General features: G+C 45.9%; 1 protein-coding gene across 1 annotated transcript in view; it reads right to left on the minus strand.

The window, feature by feature from the left end:
* Positions 1-12,913, minus strand: part of PI4K2A (phosphatidylinositol 4-kinase type 2 alpha) — a 37,411-nt gene extending 24,498 nt beyond the window's left edge. Inside the window, exons 1-2 of the mRNA XM_026446549.1 lie at positions 12,423-12,913; positions 2,063-2,314 (exon numbers count right to left, since the gene is read on the minus strand). Of these exons, the coding sequence (XP_026302334.1) occupies positions 2,063-2,314; positions 12,423-12,857 (687 nt within the window). The 5' untranslated portion in view covers positions 12,858-12,913. The remainder of the gene's footprint in view (positions 1-2,062; positions 2,315-12,422) is intronic.
* Positions 12,914-17,832: the final 4,919 nt, after the last annotated feature.

A 17,832-nucleotide genomic window follows, 5' to 3' on the forward strand; every position in this document is an offset into this window, starting at 1 on the left:
ACCGGATCTCAGCTCACTGCAAGCTCCGCCTCCCAGGTTTACGCCATTCTCCTGCCTCAGCCTCCTGAGTAGCTGGGACTACAGGCGCCCGCCACCTCGCCCGGCTAGGTTTTTGTATTTTTTAGTAGAGACGGGGTTTCACCGTGTTAGCTAGGATGGTCTCGATCTCCTGACTTCGTGATCCGCCCGTCTCGGCCTCCCAAAGTGCTGGGATTACAGGCTTGAGCCACCGCGCCCGGCCTGGAAGGGAAGTTTCTATCTGCTGATCAATCTCTTTGCTCAGAGAGTCTGCTATCTAAACCTGTGAAGAAATCTTCAAGGCTGGGTGTGGTGGCTCACACTTGTAATCCCAGCACTTTGGGAGGCCAAGGCAGGAGGATCGCTTGAGCCCAGGAGTTCAAGACCAGCCTGAGCAAAACACGGAGACCTTGTTTCTAGAAAAAATAAAAAAAAAAAAAAATTGGCCAGGCTTGGTGGCACATGCCCGTAATCCTAACCTGAGAGGCTGAGGTGGGAGGACTGCTTGAGCCTGGGAGGTCAAGGCTGCAGTGAGCTGTGATCATGCCACTGTACCCCAGCCTGAGCGACAGAGCAAGATCCCATCTCTAAAAACAAGAAAGAAAAGAAAACTTTTTTTTTTTTTTGAGATGGAGTCTTGCTCTGTCACCCAGGCTGGAGTGCAGTGGCCAGATCTCAGCTCACTGCAAGCTCCGCCTCCCAGGTTTACGCCATTCTCCTGCCTCAGCCTCCCGCGTAGCTGGGACTACAGGTGCCCGCCACCTCACCCGGCTAGTTTTTTTTTTTTTTTGTATTTTTTAGTAGAGACGGGGTTTCACCGTGTTAGCCAGGATGGTCTCGATCTCCTGACCTCGTGATCCGCCCATCTCAGCCTCCCAAAGTGCTGGGATTACAGGCTTGAGCCACCGCGCCCGGGCAAAAAAGAAAACTTTTTAAGCAGGGGTATTTTAATCTAGAGGCATGCTCCCTGCAGGGGTGGTCAATGGATAGACTGCAACATTTATGAACCATCACCCTAAAATTATACCCAAAACTATAATTGCAAATATATGTACTTTTTCTGGAAAAGGGGTCTATAGGTTTTATCAGATTCTCAGAGAGTTATTTAATAAATAAATAAATTTGGTTTTAGTTATTTAGTAAATAACTAAATAAAGTAGCATAGACTGGTTAAGACTAAGCACAGAGCCAGGATGGTTTGGATGACTCAGCAGCCTCAAGGCATCAGATGAGAGTTCCACCTAAGTTGTTACTAAATCCCAGGTAGCTACGTACTCAGTGAATGATGTGCCCGGACATGTTCATATGCCGACCAGTAGATTCCTTCCCCTCATAACCCTTGGTGAGTTTCATGGAACACCTTGTAGTGCAGGGGTTCTTAGCCTGGTATCAGTAAACTCCCTGAAATTGTATGCAATCAATTCTGTATTCAAGCATATTGGTGGGGGTTCGGGGGGGAACCTCAACTATGTCTATAACACATACAAGATGTGTATGAATCCATTCTGAGTGTGAGTCTGCCTGGATCTGGCATCCTTATTTTGATATGTTCAGACAAGTCTCCCAAATTCCACAGCATAAAGATAAATGAGAAAAATTCCATGTCAGTTCCCCATAGGGTTCAGGCCAGACCATTTCTCTAACCCTCAGCCCATCCTAAAGTCTTCCTCGTCAGACCCTCCAGAAGTGCTTAGCTGTCATTAGCCAGTCCTAGATCATTAGCCAGTCCTAGACTGTATCAAAATGCTGGGATAGCTCAGAAGTCTCAGAGTAAGCCACAAAATCACTAGGTTTCTAACTAGCTTGGGGTTAGCTGGGATTCAAAGACCAAGGGAGCCATAAACATGCAGTAGAAGCTTGTGAATTTCCTAAAATTGTATGCAAAAATTGTGTGTGCATCCTTCAAAAGATAGCCTTCATCAGATGATCAAATCATGAGCCTAATCCTGCCAACCTCCCGAAAAAAGATCGAGAACCCAGACTTAGGGTATATAAATGGCCCCACTGGACCCAAGGTCCCACTAACATGTAGCAGGGCTTAGGCCCCAGGAAACTGTGGCCAGGCAGCAAGGTTTCCTGGAGATGGGTCACTGACCTTTGTACGGGGAACAATGTTGAGTTCCAGTTTTTGGTCCACCAGGCTGGCCCCTGCCTCTGAGAGATAGCCCTGGTTGAGGACAAGGCAGTCACGGCCAAAGCAGCAGGGACAGCACAGCTTCTGCAGCCACTTGGTCCACTTAGGATTAAGATGCCCATAGGGCTCTTCATTCTTGGGTTTGAAGACAGCAATGATCCTCTACAAAGACGAAAGAAAAAGAGGATGTTAAATCCGAGTTGACTGAAATAGCCCACAGACCAAGTCAGCAGGAATCTAGAAAGAAATGAGAGGGCATAGGCGGACAATTCCTACTTAGAGTTGGACTCAGGTGTCTCCCAGTTGGTAAGGGGAAGACAACAGCTCGTGTGTGCAGCTAAGAGACCCACTGCTAGAAAGAGTTGTGGCCAAAGAACATATTAAGTCTTCTCTTTCTTCCTTGCTCCTTTATCCCTCTTCCCCATCTCTTTTCCCTCATGTAAGTACCTACCTCTAACTTGGTGCTTCAAACAAACAAGCTAAATGGATTGGTACATTTCTAAGAGCAAGATACAGAAGCAGGCCAGGTACAGGGGCTCATGCCTGTAATTCCAGCACTTTGGGAGGCCAAGGCGCACAGATCACTTGAGGCCAGGAGTTTGAGACCAGCCTGGCCAACATGGTGAAACCCTGTCTCTACTAAAAATACAAAAAGTAGCTGGGCGCAGTGGTGCACACCTGTAATTCCAGCTACTTGGGAGGCTGAGGCATGAGAATCACTTGAACCCATGGGGGGGGAGGTTGAAATGAGCCGAGATTGCCTGCACTGCTCACCCTGGGTGACCAAGTGAGACCCTGTCTCACAAAAAAAACAAAAAAAAGTACAGAAGCCAATTCAGTGGTAGATCTTGAGTCACTGGCAGCATCTAACGCCAATACGATACTGCTTCCTGCCCTCCGGAAAGATACAATATCCTAATGCACAAGGGCTCTAAAGTAATCTTTCCCCCAAAAAAATGAGGAATTAACTGATCACAGATCATATGTTATCTTTTTTTGCATGCGCCCCTGCCCTATTTATCCTACAGGATCTTTGTGTATGTGGTATGCCAGAAATTTAACACCATAAACTCTAATTTTCGAAGTTACATATATGCACACTGTTGTTCTGCATCAATTACAGAAAAACTTTTTAAAAAACTTTACCAACTGGAAGGAATTAAAGAAGGTATTATGGGCCGGGCATGGTGGCTCATACTTGTAATCCCAGCACTTTGGGAAGCCGAGGTGGGTGGATAACCTGAGGTCAGGAGTTCGAGTCCAGCCTGGCCAACATGGTGAAACCCTGTCTCTACTAAAAATACAAAAATTTGTGGGTGTGGTGGCATGCACCTGTAATCCCAGCTACCCAGGAAGCTGAGGCAGGAGAATCACTTGAACCCAAGAGGCGGAGGTTGTAGTGAGCCGAGATCATGCCACTACACCCTAGCCTGGGCGATAAGATGGAGACTCTGTCTCAAAAAAAAAAAAAAGCTATTATGGAATGAGGTTAAGGAAATTCCTTCATCAATGATGAAGAGATTTCCTCTCACAGCCTTATTATCCAAAGAGAAAAATCACAGCAGGAAAAAAGACTCTGCTACTTGATTAGAATGAAGCTCTCTTAAGTAATTCTGATAGGCAAGAAACCAGGACATGAGATGCCACACAGATTAAATTCATTTTCTGTAGCAGACAGTAACTTAATCTTCTAAGGTCCTTGGAAATACAGGATGCCTAGAAACTATGGCCCTCCCTCCTGAATGTTTTCTTCAAAAGGCCAGTCAGCCCTCTGAGATTGTTTTACATTCATCTCATTCCCTCCAGTCCCCAAACTGGTAATTCAAAGGAAAAAAGCAAATATGTGGCCGGGTGTGGTGGCTCACGCCTGTAATCCCAGCACTTTGGGAGGCCAAGGCGGGCAGATCACCTGAGGTCGGGAGTTCGAGACCAGCCTAACCAACATGGAGAAATCCCGTCTCTACTAAAAATGCAAAATTAGCTGGTCATGGTGACACATGCCTGTAGTCCTAGCTAGTCAGCAGGCTGAGGCAGGAGAATCGCTTGAACCCAGGAGGCGGAGGTTGCAGTGAGCTGAGATCACGCCATTGCACTCCAGCCTGGGCAATAAGAGCAAGACTCTGTCTCAAAAAAAAAAAAAAGCAAATATGCTATCCAAGTGATTCATCTTCATATCATGAGACTCTCCTTGTCCCCCTCCACCCCACAGCCTACTCAAGCTAGTCTGGGTCATAAGACATCTTCCTGTGGGTGTCACTTCCTGAATGGCAGGTCACAGCAGACAACATGCACCCATCCGCTTTCACCAACTCAGTACTCATATTAGGAATTGGCTAGGTCCATGTCGCTAACAATAACCGGTCGATCTTGAAGCCAGCTCCTTTAAAAATGCCTTCCAAGGATTTGAGAGGACAAGAAAAATACAGAACTCCTCCTTCTCCCTCCAAAAAGAATCGATTTATTCTTAAAGACAAACTAACTTGTTTATTGGCAAATGCAAAATGCATATATTCACATCATAAGTCTTCAGAATTACTTTCTTGTCCAAAGCAGTTAGCTAAAGGCCTCAGCAGTCTTCTCTGTCTCTGTTCCCCTGGAACCCCAGCCTCTGAATAACAAAGCAGCAGCAGCAACAGGCTCACAACTCAGAAAATGACTGATGAGTTCACTGTAACCCTCCGGAACCTAGACAGGGAAACCAAAAGGCAACCTGAAGCATGTCCCAGAACCCAACAGTCAGTTCAACTGAGGCACATTACGGAGTTCAGGAAGCTGGTCCCCAGTGAAAGGGAGGCCAAGACACTCCTACTATTACTGGAGGCTGAAAAATACCAGGGCTGAGGCCAACTGGTAAATACTTCTACTTAAAGAAAGAAAAGGTTGAGCATGGTGGCTCATGCCTATAAGCCCAGCACTTTCAGAGGATGAGGCAGGATTGCCTGAGGCCTGGAGTTTGAGACCAGCTTGGGCAACACAAGACTCTGTCACTGATTTTTAAAAATTAGCCAGGAATCATGCCTGTAATCCCAGCACTTTGGGAGGCCAAGGTGGGCGGATCACCTGAGGTCAGAAGTTCAAGACCAGCCTGATCAACATGAAGAAACTCCATCTCTACTAAACATACAAAATTAGCTGGGCATGGTGGCCCATGCCTGTAATCCCAGCTACTCGGGAGGCTGAGTCAGGAGAATCGCTTGAACCTGGGAGGTGGAGGTCGCAGTGAGCCAAGATCACACCATTGCACTCCAGCCTGGGCAACAAGTGAAATACAGTCTCAAAAATAAAGAAAAAAAAAAAATTAGCCAAGTGTGGTGGTATGCACCTGTAGTCCCAGCTACTCGGTGGGGAGAATCCCTTAAGCCTAGGATATCAAGGCTGCAGTGAACTAGGAGCATGCCACTGCACTCTAGCCTGGGTGACAGAGCAAGACCCCATCTCTAAAAAAGAAAAATTAAAAAACAACAACAAAAAAGAAAGCAGAATTTGAAGGCCAAGATTGCAGTCAAGTGTCATTTAAAGACTGACTTCTCAAACATCTCGATTTCCTTCTACCATAAGGAGAATAAGAAGCATTTCAGTGACTCTGAAAGCATGAGTAATTATGGTTATGTCAGTAGTACAGGGGTTTCATTAAAGAATACTGCCTGGACTAGATCAATGAGGGAATGCTAGAGTACAAAGGACGGAGGAACAAAAGGGCATTCAGACAGAAGGGGAGACAAGTGCCTTTCAAGACTAAGTGTAGGCCTCAGTTCAATTCAATTCTGTTAGCATTTGCTCAGGACCTAGCCTGTGCAGAACGATGTGCAAGCATTCCGCAGGCATTTGGTGGCTTTCCTAGACAGAGAGGTAAAATAGCCTCTGGCCTAATTTCCAATGTTCACTTCATAAAATCAACTATGCTCCTGAATAATCAAGAATACTCTCCTCATTTGTTCTCCTCACAGAGAACAAACTCTAAAACCACTCAAATTGGAAAGACACCCACCAGCATTTAGCTGGAAAAGAAAACAACTACTGCCTAATTTTTCCTCACTATCCACTCTCTTCTTTAATAGATTTTCAATTCCTTTATTATATCTAGGAGACAGCATCAGTTTGATGCCAATATTATAAAAACAACTTTTCTTAACACCCATTTGCTAATCTCCCCTCTTAACAAAGGAGGGGTGAGGTACAGATAGCTTAAGCAGTAGCAGTTCATGAAGTTGGGAATAAAAACTAAATCACATGAGAAAGCAAGAGGCCATGCACCAGCTGGTGTCAGAACCCACAACCAACTACTGGAACCTGAGCCCAGTGCAGTGGCTCACACTTATTATCCCAGCACTTGGGAGGCCAAGACAGGTGGATCATTTGAGATCAGGAGTTCAAGACCAGCCTGGCCAACATGGTGAAACCCCGTCTCTACAAAAAAATGGAAAAAATTAGCCAGGCATGGTGGCATGTGCCTGTAGTATCAGCTACTTAGGAGGCTGAGGCGGGAGAATTGCTTGAACCTGGGAAGTGGAAGTTGCAGTGAGCCGAGATCACGCCACTGCACTCCAGCCTGGGCAACAGAGCTAGACCCCCTCTCAAAACAAGCTAACAACAGCAACAAAAAATTACTGGAACCTGGAACCGAGGGGGGTCCTATATCTAACCAGCAGTGACAAGAAGGAGGGTGTCATGCTATGCTAAAAGAGGCCCTTTCTCCCAGAACCTAAAATGTGAGACAGTTCAAGCATATCATTCATATCACACAGTGAAATATACACAAATGACCTTTCATAAAAGTCTTCTTTTAAAGTTTAGTAAATATAAAGGGGACAGTTCTCAAACTTTTTGGTCTCAAGACCCCTTTAAACTCTTAAAATTAAATCAGGCTGGGTACGGTGGCTCATGCCTGTAATCCTAGTACTTTGGGAGGCCAAGGCGGGTGGATCACCTGAGATCAGGAGTTTGAGATCAGCCTGGCCAACATGGTGAAATCTTGTCTCTGCTAAAAATACAAAAATTAGCTGGGCATGCTGGTGGGCATGCCTGTAATCCCAACTACTCAGGAGGCTGAAGCAGGAGAATTGCTTGAACCCAGGAGGCAGAGGTTGCAGTGAGTTGAGATCATGTCACTGCACTCTAGCCTGAGTGACAGAGTGAGACTTCATCTCAAAAAAAAAAAAAATTATTAAGGACTCCAAAAAGCATTTGTTAATGTGGGTAAAGGCTATATTTGCCTTCAAAATTAAAAAAAAGTGTTTCAATTTTGAACAAACTATACTTAATAATTAAGTATTCATTTTAACTATACTTAATACTTAAATACTAATCTATAAATTTATTTTACTTATATTATTATAAAATTATATTTATTCGATTAATACTAATTCATTAATAATACAAATAAACCCATTGCATGTTAACATAAATGACATATTTTTATTTAAAAAACTATATTTTCAAAAGATATTTTAGTGAGAAGACTGGCACTATTTTACATTTTTGCAAATCTCTCTAATGTCTTAATTGAAGACAACCGTATTCTCATATCTTAGTATTCAATCTGTTTCAACATCACACATCATGCAGTCTCTGGAACTCTCCACTCTCCACTCATAAGTAAGTGAGAATGAAAAAGGCAAATAAAGTCTTAGAATTATGATGAAAATAATTTTGGCCTGTGGACCCCCAAAAAGGAACTCCCAGAGGTCAAAGTCCCTGGGCCACACTCTAAGAACCGCTGTATTCTATGGTATAGATTGGAGGAAAATAGCAGTCCTTGATTTAGTTATTTAGGTTGAGAAGCCTTATTTACAAGTTCATTCTTACAAAAGGAAGGGAAGGGCTTGCCCAAATATATAAAACCATCCAGGCACAGTGGCTCACACCTGTAATCCCAACACTGGGAGGCCAAGGCTGCAATGAGCCAAGGTTGTGCCACTGCACTCCAGCCTGTGTGACAGGGTGAGACACTGTCTCAAAAATATATACATAATAAAATATAATAAAATTATTTTACTAAAACGTTAAGAGGCAGTCAAGTTTGTATGTCATACATGTAGGTCTTGAGATTTTAAGCATCATCTACCAACTCTTATAGCCTTATTCGATGCCATGTACCCAAGAAACCCTAATTCAGCAGTTAGTAGGAATGTTTTTAAAAACAAAACCCAAAACACTCTGACTGAGCTGCCCCCACTAAGTGCCAGGAACTACATCAGGGGCTTTCATGTGTGATATGTCATTTAATCCTCTTAACCTAGTGAGTCACATGCTGTCCCATGATTCTTGGCAATGTGAACATCTAGTATTACTCCATGCAAAAGAGAAAAAGCTCAAAAAATCCTTTTGCAGTTGAGTGAGCATGAGACCTGAAGCACAAGGAGGTAAGTGAGGAGGAGTAATGTGTATACTCTCCCCATGACTTCTAGCATTTTCCATCTGTTCCTGGACCCCACTGAGACAGAAACCATCCAAAATTGAGAAATGGGACCAGGGCTGTTATCTTCAAGAATCTTTCAGACTGTCTAAGATCCAAAAGTGGCTGTGGCAGAAAGTGTTGGTTCTCCCAATCTCTGTTCCCCTTTGTTCCCTGGACACAAGACCCATGATTTGTACCTGAGCAAAAAAAAAAACGGCTATAGTTCCCAGCCACTACTATAGCTAAGTTTTAGACAATGGGATATAAGTAGAAGAGTCTCCTACAACTTCTACGAAGTGCCTTAAAGGATGGGGGCATATTAACCCTTTCCCTTTCCTTCTTCCAACTGGCTGAACAGCAGACAAGATGTTTGCAGCTTGAGCGGCCATCTTGGACCACGGAGTAGAAGCCACATTCTAAGGATGGCTGATCAGCTGGCAGGAAGAACCCTATGTCCCCAATAAAGTGAAATGTCATGCCAGCCCTGAGCATGCCTGAGCAGCTAGTCTATAGACTTCTTTTACATGAGGCATAAATGAACCTTTCTTCAAGTCATCATTATTTTAAAATATCTGTCACATATAGCCAAATTCAATACTAACCAATACAGTAGCTGAGAAGAGAATTTAGAAATTTTGCTTTGTTTTGTTTTGTTTTTGAGACAGAGTCTCACTCTGTCGCCCGGGCTAGAGTGCAGTGGTGCAATCTCAGCTCACTGCAACCTCCACCTCCCAGGCTCAAGTAGTCATCCTGCTTCAGCCTCCCAAGTAGATGGGATTACAAGTGCCTGCCACAGTGCTCAGCTAATTTTTGAATTTTTAGTAGAGATGGGGGTTTCACTACGTTGACCAGGCTGGTCTTGAACTCCTGACCTCCAGTGATGCGCCTGCCTCGGCCTCCCAAAGTGTTGGGATTACAGGCGTGAGCCACCGCGCCTGGCCAGAATCTGAAAATTCTGATGACTGAGTCTGAGGGACCAAAGAATAGTGGTGAGAACATGAACTCCACAGCCAACCTGCCTGGGCCCAATCCTGCCTCTACCACTTACTAGGTGTGAGACCTTTGAAAAATTAGTTATACCATGGGTCTGTGTTGTCACCTGTGGGGATAATAACAGTACCTACCTCCAAGGGTGGTTATAAAGATTAAGTGAGTTATTATTTGTAACACACTGAAAGGAATATAGTAAATACTATGTAAGTATTTGTTTAATAAAGTAAATATATTTGGAGGAGAGCCAAAGATGACAATTCCAACTACAGTAAGTCTGTGGGCCAGTCTAACCCACCGCAAGCATTTAGAAAGTGCCCTTTGTTCTAAATCACATTTGCTTCACTGGAAGCAGTATGGGTACATCAAAAAGTTTTGTCAGGGCATCTGTGTTTTGACATCCCCTATGAGAAAGGATAGTGGCCAGGAAGTTTTAGAGACCAGAATCCCTAAATCACCAAGTAACATACCTATGGTATGTCCTTTTCTGTGGCCTATGTACTGAGATGGTAGTACTTTACCTGCCAGGTAGATATAAGAGATCATATTACTTCCACCTGTTAAAGCACCAGCTCACTTCTCAGCTGACCTCACCCACTTCCAATGCAGCTGTAACAGTGTCATGAAAGAAAAACAAAAATATTCCTCCTTCTTCTGTACCTATCAAAGATAATCTTAGCCCCTTCTTACATTTGCCAACAAACTAAAAATACCCTCTGCCCACAAAAAAAGGACAGGCATGGCGGGTCACACCCGTAATCCCAGCACTTTGGAAGGCTGAGGCAAGAGGATGATTGCTTGAACCCAGGAGTCTGAGACCAACCAGGGCAACATGGTGAGACTCTTGTCTCTACCAAAAATAATTTTTAGCCGGGTGTGGTGGTGCATACCTTTAGTCCCAGCTACTCGGAAGCTGAGTGGGAGGACCTTCAGCCCGGATGTCAAGGCTGCAGTGAGCAGTGAGACTGCACCACTGCACTCCAGCCTGGGTGTCAGAGTGAGACCTTCTCTCGAAAAAAAAAAAAAGCAAGCAAGCAAGCATCTGGCACTCACATTTCTTTGCTTCTAGAAATGATGGTTCCCACTTGCGCTTGCAAGTTCTTTTATTTAAGAAACTTGGCCCAGCACTTTGGGAGGCCGAGACGGGTGGATCACGAGGTCAGGATATCGAGACCATCCTGGCTAACACAGTGAAACCCCGTCTCTACTAAAAAATACAAAAAACTAGCCGGGCATGGTGACGGGCGCCTGTAGTCCCAGCTACTCGGGAGGCTGAGGCAGGAGAATGGCGTGAACCCAGGAGGCGGAGCTTGCAGTGAGTTGAGATCCAGCCACTGCACTCCAGCCTGGGGGACACAGCGAGACTCCGTCTCAAAAAAAAAAAAAAAAGAAAGAAACTTGGAGGCCGGGTGCGGTGGCACACCTGTGATGCCAGCACTTTAGGAGGCCGACGTGGGCAGATCACAAGGTCAAGAGATCGAGACCATCCTGGCCAACATGGTGAAACCTCGTCTCTACTAAAAATACAAAAATTAGCTGCGCGTGGTGGTGCATGCCTGTAGTCCCAGCCACACAGGAGGCTGAAGCAGGACAACTGCTTGAACCCTGGAGGCGGAGGTTGCAGTGAGCCGAGATCGTGCCACTGCACTCCCGCCTGGCCACAGAGCAAGACTCTGTCTCAAAAAAAAAAAAAAAAGAAAAGAAAATTTGAAAGACTTATTACGCTCAAAGCTTTCCTCAACTCAGTTTATGTAAACTGTTTGTTCTCTAATTCTTGATTAATTCAGGGACAACTCAAACTCTGAGTGAATAACTAGATCATTCAATGAACCGAACCAAGAGCTACAAGTAACAGCCCATCCTGGCCACTGAGGACTCCTATCGAAACAGCACCCTGGCCATTAATGAGTTCACACAAGAGAGATGTCAGGGAAAACCTGAGGAAACTTTGACACCCTTAATTTAAATAACAATACAGCTTTCCAATGACCCATTCTAGCACACCTGAAAGTTTCCCTGAAACTTCCCTGAAAACAGGGAAGACTTGATATTTCTTAAATTCTGCAGTTCTCAAAAGGATAAAGGTCACTTCTCAGATGCCCTGGTCACTCCATGCCCCATCCTATCACCATCTCCCTTTATATATAGGCAGGGGACAAAATAAAGGTCAGCAAACACTTTGCCTTAGCTGAAAAGCAGGCTATTGATAGCCTTAGGAGAGAAATGAAAGAAAAAGTAGCTGACGGCCCCATGTTTCTAAAACTCCAAGTTCTATCTAAACTTTGGAGCCGTCAAAAAGGATCTGAACCCTTTCCCAGAAGTGAGCAAAAACCAGGGCAGATGAAACTGGTGAGTCCGCCCACTCTTTCTTCAACGTCTGTTAATAAGAGTTGGGACGGTGGCAGGGACATCCCCCACAACACAGAAGGCTGGAACAGAATTCTCAGATCCCCTGATGGGTCACCCATCCTCCTCCGTGAACAGCGACACACTGGTTCGGTCGGTCCAAAAATAGAGAACAGGCCTAAAGCCCCAAATCTGTAAGTCGGCGGCCGAATAGCAGTCCCAGTAGTGTGAAGCTAAGTACCCTACTAGAAAGCAGTCTCCGTCCAGCGGCGGATTGCCCCACCACACTGCTGGGCCCCCGGCCCGTATCTGGTCAATTTCCTCTTTTCATTTTCCGCTCACTCCTCCCCCACCAAGCAGGTTCTGATTTATTTCTCCATTCCGCAGAGCGTCCCCAGCTCCAATCCTCAGTGGCATCCCTAAATCCTGCCAGGGACTGGTACTGTGAAGTTTCTCCCTTCTCCCTCCGGCTGTGCGAAGCCCCAGGAGCGCCGCCGGTCCCCAGCCCGCGGCAGCGGTCCCCACCCCGGCACTCACCCCCTGAAGGTCCTTGACGAAGTAGCTTCCGCTGGAGCCCTGGTAGATGCGCTCGGGAAAGATGCAGCGCTCGATGGCCAGCTCGGCCTGCCGCACCACCGCCTCGAACTCGGGATCCTCCGGGAACTCGTTCCGCTCGCGGTGGGCCTGAGCGGCGTGCGCTGCCGCCGCGGCCTGAGCGGCCAGAGCCTGGGCCTGCGCCGCCACGGTTTGGGTCTGGCCCTGGGCCGCCGCGCCCCGGGCCCGATCCAGCAGAGGCTGCCGCTCCCGGTCGTGGCCCGGCGAGCCCGGAGGAGAGGGGCCCGAGCCCGCCGCCGCCGCCACTCGGACCGCGCCCCCGGGCACCTGCGGAAAGTGAGCGCCCGAGCTCGACGGGAAGGTGTAGTCCGGGGGTTGGGCCCGCTCGGGGGACACTAGTGGGCTCGTCTCGTCCATCCCTCAGTCAGCCGGCTCGGGGACCCGGCGCGCTGCACACCACTGCGCTCGCGGCCGCGACCAATCCGCGACATCCCCCAGGCCCCGGCCGGCCAACCAGGTCGCGACGCTTCCTTGGCCCCGCCCCTAACCTTCCCTGTTTACTTGGCTACGAATAGGCGCGGCCCCTCGCGCGCGAACAGTAGCCAATCAGAACCTGCTCCTACGCAATCGCTGCCTCCGCATTTTTCTCCCTGTCACCTTCTGTGAAGACTGCGCATGCTCCAGGACCCAACCTTGGGTCAGACACTGCCTTTGCCCCTACTATCCTAGCGCCGCGCTTAGCTTCCAATTGGCTTACTGGATTTGGACGCTTTTAAAACAGCAACCTTCCTGTCAGTCACTCATTGAGTGCTTACTCTGAACCGGTTGTGAGATTGGAGGAATCTCATCAATGTATCTTCATTCATTCAGTCAGGCACTCATTCATTAATTGAGCACGTACTATATGTTCTAAATGCTAGGGAGACAGCAGTGAAGCAAAGAAACAAAGCTGCTGCTCTACTTCGATGAAAGGTTTTTTTTTAGGGTTTTGTTGTTTGTTTGTTTCTTGGGTTTTGTTTTGGGTTTTTTTTTTTTTTGAGACAGAGTGATCTGTCTCCAGAAAAAAAAAGACAGGGATCAGGTGATCTGCCCACCTCGACCTCCCGAAGTGCTGGGATTACAGGTGCGAGCCACTGCGCTTGGCCTGCAAGTAGGTTTTTAAAGGAAAAGAGGCAGTTCCTAACTCGTTTACCAAGAATTTACATTAAAATAACAAGTTATAGATTGGCTATACATTGTACTTTGTATCCCAAATTCTTATCTCAGTTGACCTAACGTATTTCCAATGTAGATGTAACAGTGTCATGTTACACTTCAAGTTCACAGGAACTTGAAGGTAATGGGTGAAGTAGCTAGTCAGGATAAAATGTCTTAACAATTGCCTCCAGGTTTTCCTAGGAACCCCTGAAGATTTATTTTTAAATTTTTATTATTACTTTTTTAGAGATAGGTTATCTCTGTGTTGCCCAGGCTGGTCTTGAACTCCTGGCCTCAGGCGATCCTCCTGCCTCAGTCTCCCAGAGTGCTGGGGGATTACAGGTGTGAACCACCCACAGTGCGGCCAAAAAATAAAAAAATTTTAAAAGAAAAAAAGCCGCCAGTCACGGTGGCTCACACCTGTAATCCCAGCACTTTGGGAGGCTGAGGCAGGCAGATCACTTGAGGTCGGGAGTTCAAGACCAACATGGAGAAACCCTGTCTCTACTAAAAATACAAAATTAGCCTGGCATGGTGGTGCATGCCTGTAATCTCAGCTACTCGAGAGGCTGAGGCAGGAGAATCACTTGAACCCAGGAGGTGGAGGTTGCAGTGAGAAACTCTGTCAAGAAAGAAAGAGAGAGAGAGAGAAAGAAAGAAAGGGAGAGGGGAAGGGAGAGGGGAAGGAAGAAAGAAAAGAAAGAAACCATTGCCCCAGAGTGTGGATGTGGAAGGCATGACTGAAGTCCCATACTCATGTCTTTGAGCCAATAAACCGTGCATACATCTCACAGAGCTCAGACTGCTCTAAGCTATCTTTCCTTCTCAACCTTATAGGAGTTCAAGGTCAGCCTGGGCAACATAGCAAGACTCCGTCTATTTTTTAAAAATTAATTTTTTAAGGCGTTCCTAGGAAAACCTGAGGGCAATTGTTAAGACATTTTGTTCCTGACTCGCTGCCTCACCCATTATCTTCAAGTTCCTGTGAAGATACAAACTTGTGATACAAAGAATACTGCATAGCCATGGCCAATTAATATCTTTTTTTTTTTTTTGATACGGAGTCTCACTCTGTCGCCCAGGCTGGAGTGCAGTGGCCGGATCTCAGCTCACTGCAAGCTCCGCCTCCTGGGTTTATGCCATTCTCCTGCCTCAGCCTCCCGAGTAGCTGGGACTATCTTACACTGTGCCTGGCCCAGCTGCTCAATGCTTATTTGTTAATTGAAGAAAAATATGGTCGGTGAGCCTAACAAGTTCTTACCACGAGGTAAGAGTCCATGACTTTTATTCACACTGTAAAATCTCAGTGTCTAGACACAGTAGGTGCCCAGTACATTACTATTCGTGAGAAAGGGAAGGAAGATAGAGTCCCTGCCCTCAGGCTGAAGGCATGTGACTTTCTGAGGCAGTAGGAGAAAAAAAAAGCCAACAAAATGACCTCAAAACTCCGTAACAGTTCACAAATTAACTGAGGCAGGCTGCAGCCTTAACAAAGCCTTTATTTTATTTATTTATTTATTTATTTCAACCAGAATGCTCAAGGATCAAGCAAAGGCTTTAAGTGGGTCATGTGCTATCAGCTGAGTCTTAAAGAAAGAGTAATTAGATTGCTGGAAAAAAAGGAGAGAGGAAAAAAATGGTCCACCAAGCAGGAGTTACCGGAGAAAAAGAGGAAGGCTAAGTCAGGTAGGCAACATAGAGCAACCTTCTTGTTTCTAGGGGAAGCAGAGTTAAACTGGGTTACCAAGGGCCTGGAAACTAGAACAGAATGAGACTAGCCTGGACAACATGGTGAAACCCTGTCTCTACTAAAAATACAAACATTACCCAGGCTTGGTGGCTTATGCCTGTAATCCCAGCTACTCGGAAGGCTGAGGCAGGAGAATCTCTTGAACCCGGGAGGCAGAGGTTGCAGTGAGCAGAGATCGTGCCATTGCACTCCAGCCTGGGCAACAAGAGCGAAACTCAGTCTCAAATAATAATAATAATAAATCCATGGAATACTGCTTCAGTTAAAATTTATACAAACAAGCCAGGTGCGGTGGCTCACGCCTGTAATCCTAGCACTCTGGGAGGCTGAGGCGGGTGGATCACCTGAGGTCAGTAGTTCAAGACCAGCCTGGGCAACATGGTGAAACCCTGTCTCTACTAAAAATACAATAATAATAATAATTAGCTGGGCATGGTGGCACACACCTATGATCCCAGCTGCTCGGGAGGCTGAGGCAGGAGAATCGCTTGAACCCGGGAGGCGGAGGTTGCAGTGAGCCGAGATCGCACTTCTGCACTCCAGCCTGGGCGACAGAACAAGAATCCGTCTCAAAAAAAAAAAAAAGGTATACAAACACTACCTTCAAAAGTGTAGACTGTACGGCCAGGCATGGTGGCTCACGCCTGTAATCCTAGGGGAGACCAAGGCAGGTGGATCACAAAGTCAGAAGTTCGAAACCAGCCTGGCCGACATGGTGAAACCCCATCTCTACTACAAAAAATTAGCCGGGCATGGGGGCAGGTGTCTGTAATCCCAGCTACTCGGGAGGCTGGGGCAAGAGAATCGCTTGAACCTGGAAGGTGGAGGTTGCAGTGAGCCAAGATCACGCCATTGCACTCCAGCCTAGGCAATAGGGCCAGACTCCATCTCAAAGAAAAGAAAAAAAAAAAAAGTGTAAACTGTAATGGTTGGAAGCATGGGCTTGGAAATCAGAGACATTTGAGTTTGAATTCAGTCTCCATGGTGAGCAGTTGTTTTAAACAAGTTACATAACCTCTCTAAGCCTCAGTTCCTTAACCTATAAAATGGGAATAATCATCCCATGATTACTGAACCAAGAATTAATATAATGTTATGTGAAGCACTTAGCATATAAAGCATGACTCTCTAACAGGAAAAATAAAAATAAAGCACTTAGCATAGTGTTTTGTACATAAAGAGCACTCAACATATGGTAGCTTTTTGAAAAAAATCACTGCTGATGTTATTGTTGATGTTTTTGTTTTTATGCTTAAAGTCACCAGCAGACTAGAGGTATGGGTTTTCATGAATCATGACAGGTCACAGTTACCAGTATTTCTTTTTTTTTTTTTTTGAAACGGAGTCTTGCTTTGTTGCCCAGGGTGGAGTGCATTGGCGCGATCTCAGCTCACTGCAAGCTCCACCTCCCAGGTTCACGCCATTCTCCTGCCTCAGCCTCCCGAGTAGCTGGGACTACAGGCGCCCGCCACCACACCTGGCTAATTTTTTGTATTTTCAGTAGAGATGGGGTTTCACCATGTTAGCCAGGATGGTCTCGCTCTCCTGACCTCGTGATCCACCTGCCTCGGCCTCCCAAAGTGCTGGGATTACAGGCGTGAGCCACCCACCGCGCCCGCCCGGCCTATCACCAATATTTCATAATCATTCTTTTTTGAATCAAATTATTGCCACTGCTAACTAAAAGTACAAATTGAAAGCACTATTATTTAATTATATGTATGGGAATGTCTTAAACATTTTTGGCCAAATAAACCATTCTGAACAAAGGTCCATACGGATGGTTAAATTGCCCCTTTCAGTTATAATACATGCACTTCCTTTTCCTATCTAGACCTCAATAATCAACCAATGCCTGACTCTTATGGCCCAGGGTCTGTAGCCACATCAATACTCTTTTGGTATCATTCATCTCGTTTAGCCTGTAAGCTTCAAATTATGGTAAAGGAAAGGTCCCAGATTTAGAGTTCTCCCTGGAATTCTGAGTTTTTTTCTCTCCAGAAACCCTCTGTCTTTTATTTTATTTAAAAAGTTTTTTTGGCCAGGCACAGTGGCTTACATCTGTAATCCCAGCACTTTGGGAGGCCGAGGAGGGCGGATCACGAGGTCAGAAGTTCGAGACCAGCCTGGCCAACATGGTGAAACCCCGTCTCTCTTAAAAATACAAAAATTAGCCAGCTCTATCGCCCAGGTTGGAGTGCAGTGGCACAATCTCAGCTCACCGCAACCTCTGCCTCCCAGGTTCAAGCGATTCTCCTGCCTCAGCCTCCCAAGTAGCTAGGACTACAGGCAAGGGCCACCATGTCCGGCTAATTTTTGTATTTTTAAAAAATGCATAATGTATATTTAAAAAATGCATTGCATGGATTAACTCATGGAACCAGCTTTACAATATCCTGTGATGTTGGAAACTGAGACCCAGGGAGGTAAAGGTAATATGCCCAT

This window comes from Piliocolobus tephrosceles, chromosome 9 (assembly GCF_002776525.5).
Source record: "Piliocolobus tephrosceles isolate RC106 chromosome 9, ASM277652v3, whole genome shotgun sequence".
Lineage (NCBI taxonomy): Eukaryota > Metazoa > Chordata > Mammalia > Primates > Cercopithecidae > Piliocolobus > Piliocolobus tephrosceles.